General features: G+C 45.2%; 1 protein-coding gene across 2 annotated transcripts in view; it reads right to left on the reverse strand.

Moving 5' to 3' along the window:
- STAB2 (stabilin 2) overlaps positions 1-21,419 on the reverse strand; it is a 132,258-nt gene that overhangs the window by 6,834 nt on the left and 104,005 nt on the right. For both annotated transcript variants that reach the window (XM_074326224.2, XM_088797188.1), the window contains 12 exons: positions 20,647-20,703; positions 19,442-19,568; positions 17,924-18,073; positions 12,327-12,431; positions 10,890-10,997; positions 8,654-8,847; positions 7,362-7,503; positions 5,538-5,671; positions 3,816-3,981; positions 3,586-3,692; positions 1,474-1,593; positions 412-552 (listed from right to left, as the gene is read on the reverse strand). In XM_074326224.2, coding sequence (XP_074182325.2) covers positions 412-552; positions 1,474-1,593; positions 3,586-3,692; positions 3,816-3,981; positions 5,538-5,671; positions 7,362-7,503; positions 8,654-8,847; positions 10,890-10,997; positions 12,327-12,431; positions 17,924-18,073; positions 19,442-19,568; positions 20,647-20,703 — 1,551 coding nt within the window. The remainder of the gene's footprint in view (positions 1-411; positions 553-1,473; positions 1,594-3,585; positions 3,693-3,815; positions 3,982-5,537; positions 5,672-7,361; positions 7,504-8,653; positions 8,848-10,889; positions 10,998-12,326; positions 12,432-17,923; positions 18,074-19,441; positions 19,569-20,646; positions 20,704-21,419) is intronic.

Raw genomic sequence — 21,419 nt, forward strand, 5'->3', positions numbered from 1 at the left:
CAGATGAGGAAATTGGGACACTGAGAAGTTGGATAACTTGTCTGAGTTCCCACAGCGAGCAAGTGGCGGAAGGAGTTTTCATAGTAGGTTCATTTCACTTCAAGAATCACGTGATAACACCTGGGATAGGTTGACAGTGTGACAGAAACAAAGGTGGACAATCAGACAGTTTAAAGTTGTTTAATTGATAGTTCCTCACTGGTCACCAATGGCTTACTTCCAAAGGGACAGAGGCAGCCTAACAGGCAGTGTAGTAGGCTACGGTGTGCAGCTAATACCGTCCCCTAATAGCAGGGTTAGAGTGTATTTTCACATTATAATAGTGGCCATCTATTAAGCACCTACAGTATGCTAGGAGCTTTGCATGTATTATCTCCAGTTTTCCTAAAAACCCCAGAAGACTCTTCATACCAGTTGGCCCTGGTCCTTGCTGGAGGTGATGAGCAGCTGGCTTCCCAGCCTAGTTTGCAGGATGGTACCATTGAGAAGGTCATTGTAGAAAGAGATGTTGACATTGGCAAAGTGGTGCTCGATGTCCCGTCCAGACAGCGTCTGAGAGGAAAGGAGAAACAAGAATGGTTTTTAAAAGCCAAGCAATATTTTTTCTTTTTAATGAGTGGGAGCACACACACATACATACACACACACACACACACACAAAGTCACTTTTCATGGTCTTGGCTCTTCTGTTTCCATGTGGAGGTCAGGAAAAGTTGAGTTTTTCTGAGGCTTTTGGTTGTCTGGCCCCTGCATGAGGTTCTCCTTTAGCTACGAAATGGTATTGAAAGTTATCTTTATGATCTAAGCAGAGCTTCCCAGTGGTGTCCTAGGAAGAATGGGCCAAGAGTGGAGAACAAGTAGGCAGAGGTGTTGATCCTCTCAGCCTTAGGGGTGAGGCTGTCAGAGCCTGCAGGTCAACCATCTGTGGGAGGGCTGAATAAGCATTGCCGATTCCTCTGTGTGCCATGACATGACCAAGTTTGGTGTATTGTTGCATCAATGGCCCTGCTTCGTCACCCATCCCTGTATCTTTGCCCTTTGCCATGTAACTCTGAGGGCCTCCCACTCTTAACTTTAGGCTCAGCCATTTGACTTACTGGGCCAGTGGCATGTTAGCAAATGTGACCACCAGACAGGGGCTTGAAAAGTGCTGGCAGGACTGGGCTTGCTCTCACCACTTTCTACCATCGCCGTAAGAACACGCCCTGGCTAGCCTGCTGGAGGCTGAGAGCCCCAAGGAGCAGAGCCCCAGACAGGCCAGCCTAGATCAGCTGACAGCCAGTCCATCGCAGACATGTGAGCATGCCTGGCCATGACCAGAAGAACTGCCAGCTGACCTGCAGATGTTTGAGCTAAATAAATGCGTAGCCACTGAGTTTTGGGGGGAGTTGTGACACAGCATCATTGTGGTGATAGGTAACTGATTCTCTATGTCTGCTAGTCTACAGCACAGACACCAGGGACCCGACTCACCTCATTTTCCCCCAGCCCGCTGTTCTGGGGCACAAAGAGGGTGCCGTGAATTGACAAGTCAGTCAGGCGGTTCAGAAATGCCCGGCCTCTGGCTGAGCTGTTGGAATAGGCCAGCACTTCCTGGGGAGAGGAAGGAAGGGATCAGATGGGCCAGCCCTGGTGTGTAAGGGCTGTGATGGCTGGAGAGGATCACACCTGGAAACATTCCTGACGTTAGCTCCAGCTCAGGCTGCCACTCATCTGCTGTGTCTTCTGACTGTCCCTTGAGAAAGTTTTAGGAGCACTTTTCCTCACTGAATCCTGAGGTCCTAAGTCACAGCCACATCCCAGACCATTCTCAACATGGCAGCCTGTGCAGTTCTTTGAAATGTGAAGTCAAATCCTGAGTCTCCTCTTGTCAAAACCCTGCAATGGCCCTGGCTTCACTGAGGAAAAGTCAAAGTCCTTCAAATGTCCCAGGAGGCCTGAACCACCTGGGCACGGTTGCTCTTCTGACCCCGGGCCCAGCTGTCCTCTCTCTCGCCCTCTCGGCTCCAGCCACACGGCTTCCTTGCTGTTTCTCCAACTTGCCTGGCACCCTGCTACCTTTCATCCGTTGCCTGGCTGTTCCTTCTGCCTGGAGTGTTTTTCCTCCAAATCTGCATGGCGAACTCCCTCTCCTCATTGGTTGTCTCAAATGTCACCTTCTCTCTAAGCCCTTCCCTCATCACTTTATGCAAAATGAGAACCGTGTGGTGCTCCTCCCCCGCCCCACCCGACCTCCCCGCTCTGCTTTGTTCCTCCCTTAGGATAGATCACCTTCTAGCATTCAATACTCTTTACTTGTTTATTCTGTGTGTTTTTTTTCTGTGTCTATTTTGTTCAGTGATAGTATCAAGCACATAGTCAGTTTTCAACAAATACTCACTGAATAGATGTTAAGAAGTCACACTACCCAGTTCGACTTCATCATTGTGCAGACGGGACCACTAACGCCCAGAGAAACTAGTTTGCTGAAGGGCATGCAGGCAGTGGGTTTTATTCTGATACTGTTTTTTCCCTGAAATGCTGTCAGAAGACAAGCTCCCACATAACAGAAATGTTGGTTTGGGTGTTTTTCTTTAGAATATTAACCCTGATTTTCAGACCAGTTAGATAGATACTTTTGGTCTGTGGACAGAGATTCACCATTTTGGGGTCTGTGTTCTCTAACTTCTGCCCTGATCTTGCAAGACCTGTATTTATGCCTAGTCCACTTTCCTTGGCTGTGTCCTTGACCTTGCTAAGCCTCAGTTGCTTTAGCCACAAAAGGAATAATAGCAGAAGTGACCTTATAAGGTTGCATAAGGATTATTCCTTCTAACAGGTATTTACTGAGCACCTACTATACACCAGCCACAAGGCCGAGAAAATCCTTTGCCTTCCAGAGCTTAGAACTGTGGACTAAGAGCAAAGTGCTCTGAAAGGGCTCAGTACGGTACCCAGTGCAAAGTAGATGCTCAAGAAATATTAGCTGTTCTTGTTATTGTTACTGTTAGCTCAGTTCTTCGATCAGTCAACGTCAAATCCTTCTCCAACTGGGGTTTTCTCTTCGTTGGACATAACTTGTAGAATTATCAAAGTGACTTGAAGTGCCGTGCAAAATGCAAGTGGGTGCCATGCTGGTAATTTGGCTCAGTGGGTGATCCCCAGGCAGACTTAGCTTACTGTGTCCCTCCCTGTCCATGAAGACAAAAGAGCGTCTCATTCCTACAGTTCAGACACTTATGCTGCTCTAGATGCAAACAGAGATAATAACACTAGCTAACATCAATATAGCGTTTTCCGTGTGCTGGCCAGGTTTAAGTGCTTTACAAATATTAACTCATTTACTTACTACAGTGACCTTATGAAGTTGGTGTTATCATTATCGCCATAGTACAGATGAGGAAACTGAGGCCCAGGGAGGAAAGGAACTTTAAGGTGAGGCAACAAGCGGCAAACCCAAGCTTCACATTCAGGCAATGTGGTCCAGTGGCCATGCTCCTCACCGTGACTGTGAGCCTTTGCCTCCTCTCAAGGACTCATCTCTCTAGTCTGCTTTGAGGCAACCCCTCCTTCCCTGAGGTGAACACCAGGAGACACGGTACATACCTTCAGGAAGTTTGTGAGTGAGGGGGAGGACATCAGGACCTGCAATAGATTCCCACTGCATGAGAAGCCATCTCCCACGTAGCCCACCTTGCAGGTACAGTTGACATCTGGAAGGCAGGAACACATGGGGTTGTGCTCCAGTGAGGCAGGGCCTGGGTTGCCAAGCTCACCCTGGGAGGATGGCTGGCCAGGCTGAGCAGCTGTGTGGCCTAGAATCTGGGGTTAGTTACCTTTCATCCGGTAGCAGAAGACATCCCACATTTCACTCTTGTTGTTTCTTGGTCCATAGTCCACTATCCCAACGATGCCAGAGCCACAGTTCTGGGAGGCGTAGGCTGTAGGATAGGCAACCCGCCCACTGTCCAGCCAACCTGCTGAGCAGAGGTGGTACTTGGCCTGTAGGGACACATGTGGCCACAGATCAGCTGCCATTTCAGATGTGTTGTGGGTTCCTGTGGTTCATGTCTGATTTCCCCATCAGACTGTAAACTCTATGGAGTCTGGGGTTATGGCTCATTTTGCCTATTATACCTCTGAGCCTGGAACATAGTATATGCTCATTGTTTTCGTTGATTGAACCATTGGATGGATGAAAGTGGTACCCTCTCTTTCTTGTAGGTGGCTGAGTATGTCACACTCATTTATCTTCTGCCCCGCTCTTGAGAAAGGATTTGCTGTCAACCATTGACCCCTGGCTGTAAATTCTTCTGTTTATGAGTTGACAAAACTCTAACTGATCAACAACAATATCATCACCACCATCATCGTCACCACCATCATCACCATAACACTTACTGAGAGCGTATTCTGGGCCAGGTTCTACTGCAAGGGCTTTTCATGTGTCAACGTCTTTCACCCTTACATCAACCCTTTGAGATAGGAACTTAAAAAAATAATCCCTATCATGTAATTGAGAAAATTGAGGCAAAGAAGAGTTAAGTAACTTGCTCAAAGTCATACAGCCAGCAAGTAGCAGAGCTGAGATTCAAACCCCGGTAGTCTACTGTAGAACTCTTACTCTTAAAACCTGAGTTCCTACTGTGTGCTAGTCTCTGTGCCATATTACCTTTAGTCTTCATATTAACATTCCAAGTAGCACAGAGGTTTCAATGTTTTGATCAAAGCCACCCAACCAGCAAGCAGGAGAGCAGAAATTCAGACCTTCCAGGAACCTGGGTTCTGCCATCAAAGCCTTTGTTCCTTAGTAAAGAAACGTCAGGTCTGAAGAAAGCTGGAGAGATTTGGTAGTGATGGAGGTGAAGGAAGAGCTCTAAAATCACACTGTGTAGGCAGCCACCTCCTCTATCTCCAGTGGGAAGCCACTAGCAGGTAACTCCAAGGTGCTGGCCTTTCCCAGTGGGCAGAGCTTCTGTTAGAGGCCGAGAGAGTTGCGCTGGCCAGAGCTCCGTTTCCTGCCTGGCTGTGGCTGAGAGCCGGGACCATCCCCACTTACCCCTTTCACAGCCCCTCCAGACACAGAGAGCTCCAGCTATTCCAGAGAAACTCGACTGCTTTGTGGGTTCAGGGGGATCCTAGGCTTGTGGTTATTGATCTCTTTCTGGTTTCCAGTTGTGAGGTGCACTCCCAGTCTATGCCTCTGTCTTGGCAGCTGAATGTCATGGTTGAGAACAGACTTTGGGAGTCAAGGCCATATTTGACATTGGGCACATTACTTAACCGTTCAGAGCCTCCATTGCCCTATCTGTACCTCCAGGGATGTCGTAAGGATGGATAGTAATGTCAACAAACCACCCCTCACAGTGCCTGACACATAGTAGACTCTTAATGGATGTGACAAATTATTATGTGTGACAAGTTATTATAGCTCCAGGAGCTTTCTGCACTCCCCTCCAAGAAGGCAACAGCCCAAGTCTCCAGACCATCTTAAGAAGATGCTGTAGCTCCTCCCCATCAGACCCTGGCTGCATGGTACCCACTAACTGGGGACCCACCTTCTGAGCGTAGGAGAGCTGGTTGTAGGTTGCCATGGTTGCAGCTTCGTTGGCACAGGCCTGTTTGGCTTTATCAAAGGTCAGCTTGTACTGGCCCAGTGGGGAGCGTAGATGGAACACTCCAATGGTGGTATCTAGAAGGGGAAGAAGAGGAATGGCCCAGGTCAGCCTGCCTGGTTGGCAGCAGCTCTTGCAAAGGACTTTCCAAGTGGAAGGTCAACTATTGAGTCTCTGTATGTGGAATCATACATTTGTCCTTTTGTGTCTGGCTTATTTCATGTAGCATAATGTTTTCAAGGTTTATTCATGTTGTACCGTGTATCAGAATTTGATTCCTTTTCAAAGCTGAGTGATATTCCATCGTATGGATATACTACACTTTGTTTATCCATTCATTTGTTGATGGACATTTGGGTGGTTTCCCTCTTTTGGCTGCTGTGAACATGGGTGGGCAAATATCTGTTCGCATCTCTGCTTTCAATTTTTCTCTATTCTTCTCTCTCATTTCAGCTGCACCATCAACGAGATAAATTGCTGTTTTCCATCTTATTACTCTCTTTTCCTGGTCTTATGAAAATTTCCTCAACTACACTGGGCATCGTCTTACAAGGAGACAATGTTATATATCCTATGCATCCTCTATCTCATCTCCAAAAGAAATTTGAGGTGTCTGAGGACTTGATATATGTTATGGACTGAATGTTTGTGTCCCCCCTATCTTCATATATTGAAATCTTAACCCCCAATGTGATGGTATTAGGAAGTGAGGTCTTTGGGGGGTGATTAGGTCATGAGGATAGTGCCCTTATGAATGGGGTTAGTACCCTTATAAAAGGGACCCAGAGGACACCCTTGCCTCTTCTGCCATGTGGGGACACAACGGGAAGTCGGCAGCCTGCAACCCAGAAGAGGACCCTCATTAGAACTTGACCTTGCCGCCATTCTGATCTCGGACTTCCAGCCTCGGAACTGTGAGCAATAAACTTCTGTTGTTTGTAAGCCACCCAAGCTACGGTACTTCATCGTAGGAGCCCTGATGGACTAAGCTAGTACATACAGGTAGTAAGTCAGTAGTTATCACTGAAATGTGTAAAACCTGCCTCATGAAAATGATCATGTCTGTAAAGCAAAGCCAATCCAGTCAGAGACATCCTGTCAGCCGTAACATGCAGTGCCCTGAATCGCTTTCTGAACCACAGAAGCCCCTCCTCACCCTGGCTCAGAACTGGTTTGTGGGTCCTTTATGGCTTTCTTCCATCCAGTTTCAGCAGGCCCTAACACCTGCACCTCTGTACTTCTGTTTCATTATATCTGTGGCTTTACTCTAAGCCACTGAAATCATCCTTGAAAGTAAGTGGGGCCTATGCCCATCCATGTGCTATGATCAAAACAATTGCTAAGAAATCGCTTCTGTATGTGGCAGGCACTTCCTCGTTGTGGTTTAAACCCTAAACTACGCTCCTTAGATTCAATTCCAATCAACTGGTGGCAGGGGTTACTCAGCAACGTGGGGAAAGGAAGTATCAGGAAAATCCACGCTAGATGAGTTTTCAGCTCCCTCCTGGTTCTCACGGCTCAGGGTCCAATTCTGAGTTTACTCTGCCTCTCCACGACAGGGACCCACGGCCTCCTGGGTACTGGGTCCTGGGCAATGCATGGGCTGTTTGGTCCCCAGGTTTTAATTTTTAATTTAAAAAATACTAAATTAAAACTTTTACTTTTTTAAAGTTAATTTTTTTCCCCTTTGCTCTTGCCCAGATCCCGTTCATTCCCCAAAGCCTGAAGACCAGGTGCTTTGGGCCAGCAGCCCCTGGCCACACTGACCCTGGAAGTGGAGGTCGGCACAGTTGGCATCGGCATGGCATTGCCCGTTGTCCTGTAAGCAGCGGTCAATGGGCAGCTGCTCCGGCTCACAGTCCAGCCCGTCTCCCACGTAATGACTTTTACATGCACACTTGTGCTTGCCCTGTGGGGAGAGTAGAAACGATAAAAAAAGCCCCTTCTCTAGGACCCCAGGGCCCCCAAGTGTTTTGTGGGCCATCATCCAGCATAGGAGATGTTGAGAGGGACCAAGAATACGCACGTCTCCTGTCCAGAGGGAATTTTGTAACTGCTACGTGTGGTGTTTGTACAGGCTCATGATGAAATGTCATCCTTCACATCTCAGCGCAAGTGTTGTTTCCTCAGACACCGCCTCCCTGATCCACTGAAATAAACTAGCTCTCCCAGTCCCTTCTCTCACATCGGCCCGATTTATGTCCTTCCTGATGCTTGGTGATCCCTGAACGTATGTATCTTGTACGTTTGTTTCCTTACCGAGCATTGCCCGCTCCCTCGCCTATATATAATCTTTTTATTGCTACATCCCTGGCACCTGAAATAGCACCTACTAGGTGCTTGATGACCATTTGTTGAATCAATGAATGATCTCGTTTAATCCCCGCCACAATCCTAGGAGGTCTGCATTATTGGGCCCACTTTGCAAATGAAAAAACTGAGGCTCAGAGAGATTGAATAGCCAGCCCCAGTCCACACAGTGTGGAAGTCCAGGAGCTAAGACTCCAAGGTTGCCTGACTCCAAGTTCACGTTTATAACCATAACGGACATTATCTCCTACCATCTTCTCTTCCCATCAGATAAACAGGGCAACAGGGCAATGATTCCATTCTATAAAGACTTGAGGGTGTGTCCAAACCTGCACTTTTCCTGCCACTTGTAACCAACTTTCTTTGTCTTAATAAACTTTTTTATTTTGAATAATTTTAGAGTTACAGAAAAGCTGCAAACATAGCAGAAAGGGTTCCCATATACTCTCCACCCAGTTTCCCCTAATGTAAACAGTTTACATAACCGTAGAACACTTGTCAATCCTAAGAAATTAGTGTTGGCACCTTACTATTAACTAAACAATGGACTATGTGGATTTCATCTGTTTTCCCACTAATATCCTCTTCTGCTTAGGCTATCACCTTGCGTTTAGCCTGCTGACTTAACAAGAAATAGACTGAGGTGGGAAGAAAACTTAGGAAGAGGCAGAATGGTAAGCAGGGTGGAGATGCAAGCCTGAGGGAGGCACAAGAAGCTGATCTCACATTTCCCTGGGGAAGCGACTCACCGGGCCGGTCATCTGGCAGGTGGCATGCTCATGACACCCACCATTGAGGCCGTCTGCACAGGGGTCTATCTCTATGCAGCTGCGGCCATCCCCCTTGTAGCCCTTTGGGCAGCTGCAGGAGACCTTTGTGCCTTTCTGGGAGCACTTGGCGACCTTCGCACAGCCCCCGTTGTTCTGTTTGCAGAAATCCACAACTGCAAGAGCAGGGGAGAGAGGACTCAATGAGACACCATCTGTGTAACTGGGGCTTCAGATTAGGGGGTATGAGTCACAGGACCAGCGGTGCTGGGGGAATACATGCATCCCCACATGTTGGTGCCTTCTGTCCCCATGCCCCGTGGTCTCTGGACTAGCCTTTGCAAACATTATCCTGTGGCTAATACCCTCATAGACCAGGCCTGATGGCATCTGTCCACTTCTGCCCCCTTTGGCACACACATCCAGGCTCCATTTTGTTAGTACTTTTCTGAATAAGTTTGGGTTTTTAATGTTAGGACGGTTATGTGTGTAGAGTTAGTGCACTATTGAGCACCTGTGAGAGAGACATTGTACCCCCATCCTACAGATGAACAAACTGAAACTCAGACAGCTTCACTGACCTGATGAAGGCAAAACAGCTGAACGTGATGGGGCTGGGATTTAAACCCAGGATGGTTTGATTCCAAAGCCTGTGCTTTCCTGACTGTGTTGTGCTATCTCTAAGGACCTTTGTTTTTCACAATCCCCCAAATTTCAATCCCCCAATAATAGATTAGCTCTAGCCTCAGGAATAGCTGGAAAGCCATCTGATTTCTCTTGCCGGTCTTTTTGCCTGGAGTTGTTGTAGCCACCTGAAACTGAGAGAATGGACGTGAAGACAGAAGGCCTCACCCTAAGGATGGCAGGATAGAAAGACAGAACTTGGGTCTTTGCTGCCGTCGTTAAGCACTGACTCACTTCTAGACTGTCTTGTAGCAGATTACAAAAACAGCAGGGATGGCAAGATCTCATTTTTTTTTTTAATGCTTCATTTTTTTTTTTTTTAAGATTTCATTTTTATAAAGAAAGTTCATATCTCTATATGAATATTTATTCATGAAAAAAGAATGTACTTGTGGCCAAGACTGGTAGCTTTGCCCTAATACCTATTGTCTCCTTTATTTATTTATTTTTTTTTGCAATGTTGTCTCCTTTATTTACAGAATATATATTCAGCTGGGCTCATGGTTGCCCAACCAGACTACATTTCCCGGCTCTCTTGCAGCTAGGTGTCACCTATGATTTGGGTCCAGCCAATGGGATGGGGACAGACAAGATTTTAGCAACTACTGGTTGTGTTCTTAAAGAGAGGGAGGTTTACCTCCTTCCTCTCCATCTCTATCCTGTTGCCTGGGATGTGCTTATGGTGGTGGCCATCTTGGGCCAGGCAAGTCAGTGATGGCAGAGCTACAAGATATTAGGCGTCTGGGCTCCCAGATGACCTTTCAGAGTGATACCCTATATTAACCCTGCATGCCTTCATCCAAACTGTTCTATGAGATAAAAATTAACATCTAAATACAGTGGTACCTTGGTTTTCAAACGTAATCCGTTCTGGGAGACCATTCGAGTTCTGAAACATTCGAAAACTGAGACACAGTTTCCCCATAGAAAGTAATGCAAAATGGATTAATCCATTCTGGGCCTTTAAAATCAACCCCTAAAACTGCAAATTTAGCATGAATTTTGCTATCTAATGATACCATAGATCCATAAAATTTATGGCATTCGTAAACCTAAATGTTCGTCAACGGAGACATTAAAAATCCAAGGTACTACTGTATCTGCCTTGTGTATGCCACTGTTCATTTGGGTTGCTGTGTGGGTGAACTGATAACTGCTAACGACAGACTTTGCAAAGTTCAGAGTGGTTCTCACTGAGTGGTGAAAATTTGAGTAGGTTTAATTGCTTTTTTTTAAATACTGTAGTGTATCTTCTGAATTTTTTGAAATAAGACTGGATTGATCAGAGTTAGAAAAACACTATAAAATAAAGTACATTGCAGTTTGCAAAGCAATTTCAAAACCATGACTTGGGAGGTAGGAAGGTCGCGTGTGAGCAAACCCATTAAGGAAATTGAGTCACAGAGAGTGTAGGTATTGCCATGTGGCCCAGGCAGGACGTAGAAGGGCCAGGATGGAGCCCAGGCACTCTGACTGAGTCCCACTCTGCTCCTGTACCACCTTGCTATTTTACACATGCATGAAGGGGACCCACCTGTGCACGTTATTCCATCTCCTTCATAATTCAGGTTACACTCACACGTGTTGTTCTCCTTACAGGTGGCATGAGCAGAACACGAAGGTGTGCACACTGGGGGCAGGACTGCAAAGGAAAAGGTCACCATTCATCCTGCATCGTGGTGAGAAGAGTTGAGATCCACTTAAAGCATCTTCTCAAGACTCTCTGGCATGCTACTGTGTTTCAAAAGTGTCCCCTCACAGTGGGAGGTGGATGGGTGGATTTACTAAGGTCCTTCCTAGCCTAGAGATTCTGAGATTCTGGATTTATTCCTTCATATTAAGACATTATTTCTGCAATGTTAATCGGATTAAAATGCAAATATGTTAACTTTAGGAGCAACCAATTAAAACTTTATACTGCAAAATTTGCTAGCAGAGATGAATTTGGCAGATTAGCGCTCTGGTCCTAAGGACATGGGGTTCCAGACAGAGATGGTTAAATTGGAGGAGAAATTCCACAGCCTTCTGAGGGCACCATTAAGCTTGGGAGAAGTCTGGAGCTTTGGTGACTGGATGGGGCTGCAGCATCAACAGGCAGCCCAAAGCCATGGGGCGGCCTAGGGACGTTAGGGAAGGAGAAGGCACCGCAGTTAAGGGTGCTGTTGGGATTCTGGAACTTCAGGTTGCCAAAGCCCACAGGAAGATCTTAGTCATGCCCTTCTGCCCCCAGTGAGGATGAAATGACAGTGATTCACAGTGGATAATTCAAACTTCACATCTCAGGGCTTTTGCCAGAACACAGGGCTTTGGGAACGAGGGAGGCCTCAGAATACTGACTGCTCTGTAAGGATCAAGATTATGGCCATGATGATAGTATCCTTTTAAGTGCCCACATACACTGGGCACTTCAAAACGTGATCTCCGACCCTCAGAACAACGCTCCCCTTGCAAAGCGTGCCACACGCACTTCTGTTTTTAAGGATGAGTGTGTGAAGGCTGAGAGTGGGTGGGTTATCTAAGGCCACACATCTAGTGAGCAGCAGAATCAGGGGCCAGATCCTGGGCTCCAAGACTGGGCGTTTCCTATGAGACCACTCTGCCTCTGTGTCTGTACATGTGTGGGCCCATCGTGTACACCATCGCCTGTACATGATGCTGAGGGAGGGACCATTCCTGTCTGATCCTGTATTCTTTGCCTGAGGCGGCGCCTTCCATGATAGCACAGGACTGCATGCTGGTGTCAAGGGTTTGAATTAAATCTTTCCCTTCAGTTTTTCTTCAAGTTGCCCAACCTTCTCGTGCCTGGGGCCACATATCCAAGTCATCTTTTCTATGTGGAAAAGGGAAATCTGTTGTGTTATCTTTTTTCTTAGGTGTTGCTCAGACGCCCACCCTCTCAGGTGGACGCTCTCAGTAGGGTCCGCTGCAGCGTGGTGCTAATGGCAGCTCACCAACCCCTCGCATGACAGACCTTCCTGAGTGTCGCAGAAGCGGCCCGTCCATCCTGCTTCACAGAGGCACTGCCCGGAGCCTGTGCTCCCCTCGTCACACTGTCCATGGTCGGAGCAGCCACAGGCTGTAAACCAACAAATTGGAATGTGATCAGTAATCAGTGATCAGGGATTGAAATCCAATCAACCAGCTCATTGACCACCTGTTGGCCATATTGTCAGTGTGGGAGGCACACTGCTTATGCCATAGTCATTCATTCATTCATTCATTCATTCATTTATTCATTCATTCATGCATTCATTCATTCAAACATTCAAGCATTCAAAAACTACCTTATTCAATGGCTGTCATAGAGCAGACACTACTAGACGATGAGATTACCATGGAAAACGTGAGAGATAAGGTCCCTGTTTTCATGGATCTTGGAGTAACTGGCCATTGACCATGTAATTATAAATATGGTGTGTCATAAACATGGAAATAGAAAATGGGATGGGGTATGTAACAGAATAGTATTGTGATATTTATTTTAGGGCAAGCCACTGGCCTATGGGACATGAACTTAAATGGATTTTATGTGGCTCTCCTATTGGAGAAATCTACTTAACAGTAAAATCTTAAAGATACGTACCGCTCCTTCCACTTCTCGCCACCTCCAGCACTAATACCCTAGCCCAAGGCAGTACCAGCTATCACCTAGATTGTTGCAGTAGCTTCCCCTGCTGGTGGCCCTGCTTCTGCTCTTGCTCTCCTGAAGGATATTCTCCACAGGGCAGCGGACGTGGTCTTTCTACTCTGCTCGTGACACTCCTCCATTCACAATCCTCTACGGCCCACCCATCACACTTAGAACAGATGCCAAAGATCTTTCTTTGGCTGAGAAGTTCCTACGTGATCTGGCCTCTGGCAACCTTCAGATTTCATTTCCTTCCTCTCTCCCTCTTCTTTGCCCACTCTGCTCAGCCACCTGGCCTCTTTGCTGTTTGTTGCATGCTAAGCCCACTCCTGCCTCAGGGCCTTTGCACGTGCTCATTTCTCTTCCACAGTTCCCTGTACCTGCTTCATTTTTTTTATACCTTTTATAATTACTCTTTTTAAAAAGGTTTTTATTAAAATATAGATAAAATACAATATTATATTAGTTTCAGGTGTACATCATAGATATTCAACAGTACCATCTGGCACTATACAGAGTTATTACCCCATTACTGATTATATTCCCTTGCTAAAGAACTGGTCACCATGATAAGTGCAGCAACCATCTGACACTGTACCATGTTATCACAGTGCTACTGACTATATCTCCTATACTGTATATTACAGCCCCAAGAATTATTTGTTTTATACTTGGAACTTTGAACCTCTTATTCTTCTTTATCTCCCCCCCTTTTAATTTTTCAATTAGAGTTGACATTCAATATTATTTTATATTAGTTTTAGGTGTACAGCATAGTGGTTAGATGTTTATATAATTTAGGAATTGATCTCCCTGACTAGTACCCACCTGGCACTATACATAATTATTACCATATTATTGACTATATTTTCTACACTTTATATCCCAATGACAAACTACCAATTTGTATTTCTTAATCCCTTTACCTTTTTCACCTTGCCCTAACCCCCTCCCATCTATCACCCTGATAGATCTACTACCCATCTGACACTATACCTAGTTATTACAATATTATTGACTATATTCCTTATGCTATACCCTACATCCCATGACTACTGTGTAACAACCAATTTGTACTTCTTAATCCCATCCCCCTTTCATTTGCCCCCAAACCCCCTCCCATCTGGCAGCCATCAAAATGTTCTCTGTATCTATGAGTTTCTGTTTCATTTGTTTGTTTATTTTGTTCTTTAGATTCCACTTATAAGTGAAATCATATGACATTCATCTTTTGCTGTCTGACTAACTATACTCAGCACAATACCCTCTAGGTCCATCCATGTTGTTGCAGATGGCAAGATTTCCTTCTTTGTTATAGCTGAGTAATATCTCATTGTGTCGTTTGTACCACCTCTTCTTTATCCCTTCATCCATCGAGGGACACCCAGGTTGCCTTCACCTCTTGGCTATTGTATGATAAATAATGCTGCAATGAGCATATGGATGAGAACGTCCCCTTGAAGTAGCATTTTAGGTTTCTTTGGATAAATACCCAGAAGAGGGATTGCTATGTCCCTCTTTGTCTCTTGTTGTAGTCTTTGTTTTCAAGTCTATTTTGTCTGGTATAAGATTGCTACTCCAGCTTTGTTTGTTTCCATTTTCATGAATATCTTTTTCCATCCCTTTACTTTCAGTCTGTATGTGTCATTTGATCCGACATGAGTCTCTTGGAGGCAGCATATATAAGGGTCTTGTTTTCTTATCCATTCAGCCCCCCTATCTTTTGATTGGAGCCTTTAATCCATTTACATGGAAAGTAATTGTTGAGATATGTAGTTATTGCCATTTTATTTTATATATATATATATATATATATATATATATATATATATATAATATAAAAAATATATATATAATGAAATATTTTATACATACATATAATATATAAATATATATACATATATAAATATATATGTGTGTATATATATATATATATATATATATATATATATATATAAATAAATGTATATATATATTTTTTCTTTCTTTTTGTTTCATCTTAAATCCTTCTAAGATTCCGTGTAATACTGGTTTGGTCGTGATGAACTCCTTTAGCTTTTTCTTGGCTGAGAAGCTCTTTATCTGTCCTTTGATTTTAAATGATAGCCTTGCTCCTTGCTGGGTAGAACACCCTTGGTTGTAGTCCTTGCTTTTCATCATGTTGAATATTTTGTGCCAGTCCCTTCAGGCCTGCAAAGTTACTTTTGAGAAATCAGCTAACAATCTTATGGGAGCTCCCTTATAAGTTATTAATAGCTTTTCTCTTACTGCTTTTAGGATTCTCTCTTTGTCTTTAAACTTTGGCATTTTAATTATGATGTGTCTTGTTATTGGCTTCTTTGGGTTCATCTTATTGGGGACTCTGTGCACTTCCTGGGCTTGTATGTCTATTTACTTCACCAGGTTAGGGAAGTTTTCCATCATTATTTCTTCAAATAGGTTTTCAATTCCTTGCACTCTCTCTTCTCCTTCTGGTACCCCTATGATGTGAATGTTGGTATGCTTGATGTTGTCCCAGAGGCCTCTTAAACTCTCTTCCCTTTTTTAGATTCTTTTTTCCTTTTTGCTGTTCTGATTGGGTTGCTGCCTTATCTTCTAAATTACTGACTCAATTCTCTGCTTCATGTAATCTACTGTTGATTTCCTATAATGTATTCTTCATTTCTGTTCTTGTATTCTTTATTTCTGACTGGCTCTTTTTTATGTTTTCTATCTCCATTTTTATGTTTCCTATCTCTTTGTTGAAGTTCTCCCTGAGATCACTGAGCATCCTTATAACCAGTGTTTTGAACTCTGCGTCTGGTAGATTGCATGTCTCCATTTTGTTTAGTTCTTCTTCTCGAGCTTTGTTCTGTTCTTTTATTTGGGACATGTTTCTCTGTCTCCCCATTTTGGCTGCTTCCCTGTGTGTGTTCCTATGTACTAGGTAGGGCTGCTCTGTGTCCGTCTTAGTACAGTGGCCCTTGTGTAGCAGGTGCTGTGGGGCCCAGTGGTGCAGTCTTCCTTGTCATCTGAGCTGGGTGCTCCAGGCATGTCCCATGTGTGGGTTGTGTGTGCCCTCCTCTTGTAGGTGAGCCTTGGTTGCTATTTGCACATCAATTGGAGGGATTGCCCCTCAGGCTCATGGTTGTGAGGACTGACCATGACTAAGGTGGAGGAGCTGTGGTGCAAGGGCTGACCCTACAGAGCAGGATCTGCCTCAGCAGGGCTCTGGTGCCTGCCCAGTCTGCCCCTTGGGTGTGTCATCTTTGGAGGCAACTGGATGATGCTCCAACTCGTTTTGAAGCTGGCTGCTGGGGGCGCCAGCCGCAGGGCCACCTGGGAGTGGACCCACTGCAGGTCAAGTTTGATTGCAGCTTGTGCCCCACCTGGGGCCACCCAGCAGGAACCACAAAGCAATCTGCAGATGCCTGCCACCTGAACCATGCTTGGAAGAGGCCAAGCCATGAACTAAGGCCAGCTGCTGCTAGTGCTAGGCTTAGGGCTGCTCAGCCAGAGGTAGAGGACATGCTGAACCAGAGGCTTCTTGTCTGGCTTTGATGAACCATTGAGAGACCTTAGGAAAGTCTGCAGCATTAGCCAAGGCTGGCAGTTTATATGAAAAAGCCACTGGAAGCCGCTTGGGTGTGCCCGAAAGTCGGGCAAGGTGTGGTCTCAGAATCAACTGGGCATGGCGAATGAATGGCATTAGCCAGCTTGTTGGAGACTCAGACATGGCGGCCGCCTGCGTCTGCCTGCAGGGACGGGGAGAGCTCAGCAAAGAAACAATGGCTTCCGCCAGCCCCTCCGTTTGGGAGAAAGCTGCCCCTTCGGCCTTCGTCCTGGAGTCAGACAACTCAGTTCACCCCAGTATGTCCCCATCGCCTCTCCACCTGCTGCCCCATTGTTGGAGCTCAGCCAGTGATTCTGTCGGTAAGTCCGTGTGCAGTCCTTTTAAGAGGAGCATCGGGGACTCCAGCTGCCCTCTGTCTCACTCAGTCACAATCTCCACTGGTTTTCACAACCAGAAATTATGGGGACTTCTCTCCCTCACACTGGGGAGGAGCTGTTTTCCGGGGGGCGCTCCACAGCTGACATATCCCTCCTGATTTTTAATGGTCACACGAGGGTGTGAGTCCAGCCCATTCCGCGTCTCTGCCCCTCCTACCAGTGTCGATGTGGCCTCTTCTGAACATTCTTAGTTGTAGGGCTTTGATTTAGCAGGATTTTAGGTGATTCTCAATGATGTTGTTTTGTTGTTTAGTTGTAATTTTGATGTGGTCATGAGAGAAGGTAAGCCCAGCATTTACCTCCTGCGCCATCTTGACCGGAACTCAGAAACATATATAGTCTTGAAACATTAAATTTTGGCAAAGAATCTTTTGTAACTACTTTGTTACTGCAGTTTTTATCTATTTCCACCCTTTGAATATAAGAATACAGTCCTTGAGAAGTGGGATTTTGCCTCCTCCCCACACCACTGTATCCTTACAACTTAGAACAATTCCTGGCTTTGAGCAAGTCACTTAGCCCCTTTGTGCCTCCTTTTCTCACCTGCTAAGTGGAAATAATAACAGTACCTCCCTTAAAAGGGTTGCTGTGAGGATTAAATGGTAAAACATACCTCTTTGGCACATAGTAGGCACTCCGTAAACGTTAGCTATCGATATTTGTAAGGACTCAGTAGTACATGTTGGCTGAATAATTGAATGAATGGATGTTGTTCAGGCACAGCTTGCCTTGGTGGCTACGTGAGTTTCAATTTTTAGAGATGAAGCTCTTTTAGTAGATGGAAACTGGGAATACATTCTAGGAGGGGAAGCATGTAAGGGCAGGCAGATAGGAGGTGGGTGGCTGGAGAGAGGGGAAGATGGATGCTTCCAGGTCAGGAGGATGTGTAGATGAGGATGGGGAGTACACAGTTGAACAGGCTATAGCACAGGGGAGTGGGTACCACATACGCTGACAATCAGGCCCGAATCTCCCTGGCCAGCACAGCTCACACGCCGTCCCGTTGAAGCCGGTGTTGCATTTGCACTCTCCCGTGGCCCAGTACTGATCGAGGCATACCCCCCGGTTATTACACGGGGCATCTGGTCCTCCAGGGCAGGCTGGAAGAAATGAAACAGCAGGGACTCAACAGTCTCCCCAGCATTTGTAAATGTGCTGCTAACCCATGGTTAGCTGTGGGCTCTGACCTGCATTAGCCCAGAGGGACTGTGGCCCTGGGGACACACCCACATAGTGTCATGATGTTTAGGGCAAGTCACTGGCTTATGGGACATGAACTTAAATGTATCTGGTAAGATTCTACCTTGGCCGGGTGATATGCCGAATCGTGCACTGTATTTGGGGGCCGGGAGACCTGGCTCTGAGTCACTCCGGCCTGAATAATGAACTTGCTCTGAGCTTCAGTTCTCTTAGCTCTAAATGATGATGATGATGATGATGATGATGATGATGATGATGATATACTGCCCACTTGACCTATACAACCTTGTGACATGAAGGTCAAATGAGGTACTATAACAGAACATTTTGAAAATATAAAGCACTGAACAAATATAAGAGATGGCGCTGATTTTTGTGAATGGTCCACACTTTAGTGATGAAGCGTGGACTCTCAGCCCAGAATTTTCTAACTGGACCAGAACAAATGGAGTATGCATGGTAATTAAAACCATGGCTTCTAGAGACACAGTGTGGGACTGTGGGCTGCCTTCTTATCCTCTGTGGGAGTCCAGGTGCTCCTGTGCCTCCATTTTCTCATCTGTAAAATGGGATAACAATGTAATTTACTTCTTAGGGATTGTTCTGAGGTGTAACTGTATTGATATATATGGGGCATAGCACTCAATTAGTGTGGTTACTTAAAACAACGCATGGCAAATGGGAAGTGCCATGGCATTTGTCATGTTTCTGTTGTTGATGTATTGTTGGCTAGTAGTTGTATCTAGACACAGGGGTTTCAGGATGGGCCGAAATGCCCTTTGGCATGGAGCCCTTTCCTGGTGAGGTAAGTAAGGGAGGGCGATGTTATATATCCTATAGCAGAGTTTATTTTTCAGGCAGTAACAGCTCACAAATATCATATTAGTATAGAGCCCTGCCAAAGTAGAATTCTGTTAGATACATTTAAATTCACATGATTATCAGCATCATGGACTAGAGTAAAAATGGAAATATGGTGTTTCTAGCACCATGGGAAATGTGCTAAGCAAAAAAAGCATGATACACAGTTGCAAGACCCTTAACTGTAAAAAACCCAAAATGTGACAAAAGAAAAAAGTAGGAGGAAGGCTACACAACTCTTCAGAATGATGGCTTTTGCATCTTTTCTTAGCGGAGTCACTAGGAGCGATGCACCCCCGACCCTGCAACCCATGCACTTTATAATTTCAGTACTTTCCAAACTTGCAAATGCTGCGGAGTGACTGTACAATCCTTTTGGAATGTCGGGGGGTAAGAGGCGCCCTCACCCTGACAGTCTCTCCCGAAATAGCCCTTGCAGCACCTGGGTAGCTGTATCACCAGGGCGCACTGCTGCCGGCAGCCTTCCAGGTTCCTCTTGAGGGACAGGTTGTACAGACACCTCTGCTTCACACCCTAAAGGAAGAAAGAGAACCATCCCTCGCCTTCCACCTCCGGGACTTGGGCTTTAGTCTGCTCCCAGTGGATTATCTGGGTACTGCCCAAATCGAAAATGGGACTCTGGCCTTTACAGGGAATTCTTTTTTGGGGGACGTAGATAGGTAAATCAATGGGGGAGGGTGCGGAGCTAGACTTCCCCAGTTTTAAGAGGAAGGATTTTCCCCGACTCTTAGAGTGTTTGCAGAAGGTGTGATTGCTTCGGGAGGGAGTGGAGGAGAGGTAGCTTTCTATCATGGGAGGGATAGCAAGGCCCCCAAATCATCAGTAGGGAGGGTATAAGTTACATTTTGTTTTGTAGGAGTGTTTTTATTAGAGGTTTTACTTGGAATAAGTAATAAAACCAATATTTAACGAGCACTTACTATGTGCCAGGCTCTGTATCCACATTTTAAAAATTACTTTTCCTAATATCAGAATTGTTATTACCTCAGTTTTACAGGGCAAAAACATAGAGTATGTTGTTGGCCAAAAACAAGCCACTGGAATTTGACCTTATATCTGTGGACTCCAAATTTCATTGGCTTAACCATTACTCTTACATTGCTTTCTGGGATTTCCTGCTAGCCTTGCTCCTCGCTAGCTGTGTGGCCTTGGGCTGATTGCTTACCCTCTCTGAGACTCAATTTTTTCATAAGTAGAGGTAAAAATAGCCTCATCTGAGTGTTATAATGAAGAACAGGGATAATGTATACCTAAAGGGCCTAGCACAGAATCAGGGACATGCACAACAGCCAACAAAATGCAGCTATTATTTTTATCATTATAATTATTTTTGAAGTCCCTTCTAGGTCTATAATCCCATGAGTTTTCTAGACAGTTCCAAGAAGACAGGTAGTGGGTTGACAGGTTGCCTGGGTTAAGAATGTTCATCTCCCATTGGCCTGGTTGTTGAAAGAATGACATAAATTACAGATATCCAACACACCCATGGATGCACACACAGGCACACATGCACATACCTCACAGAAAATTGGTATCTGATAATGAAACAAACCTAATTCTCTCTAAACATTATCATAGCATTAATAATTACCTTTGGTTTTGTCCACCGTGGGCAGCTGGGAGTATAGCTACAGCTCCCGCATTCCCCCTAGTATTCAAGAAAAAGAAACACTTAAAAATCAAGAATATTGGGAAATAGGAGGAAATGCCCCTGGTTTACGCCTTAATGAGCTAAGAACTTAATTAATTTTGATTAAGATTCCGGCTATGCTCAAGAATATAAAAGCAGACACACTGAAACTTCACCATGGAGAATTCTGCAGGTCTGTCTTGGACCTCAGCTCCTTGGTTTAGTTCTTTGAGGGGAAAAGCTCGCTGTTATGCAGAGGTGGATGGACCAGGGCTGTGTCACGTAGGTGTATAGCGTAGCAGCCGTGGGAAATGTGGGTGCAGCTGTCAGTTCCATTATAAACCAGCTGCGATACCTTTGGCCAGTCACACTCTTTGATCCTGAGTTTTCTGATATATAAAACAGGGATAATAATTCTTTCTGCTGTTTGATCTTCAGGGGATTGGTGAGGGAAAGTGACTAACTGGAAAAATATGTGTGAATATACTTTGGAAGTTAAGAAGGCCACACGCTCTACAGCCAAAAGGAAAACTGGGTTTTCATCTCCTACTTTGGTATCCTAATAATTTGGGATATTTATTGAATGCTTACAAGTTGCCAGGTTGTTGCCAAACTTAACTGGTGACAGACTTTGCCATGTAAGTCCCTTCACCTCTTTGAGGCTCAATTTCCAAATCTACACAATAGGGTTGATAATCACTACTTCTATTATTGGATTATTACAGGGGTAAGAT

Source organism: Rhinolophus sinicus, chromosome 1 (assembly GCF_057876585.1).
Source record: "Rhinolophus sinicus isolate RSI-liver-muscle chromosome 1, RSI-T2T, whole genome shotgun sequence".
NCBI classification, from domain to species: domain Eukaryota; kingdom Metazoa; phylum Chordata; class Mammalia; order Chiroptera; family Rhinolophidae; genus Rhinolophus; species Rhinolophus sinicus.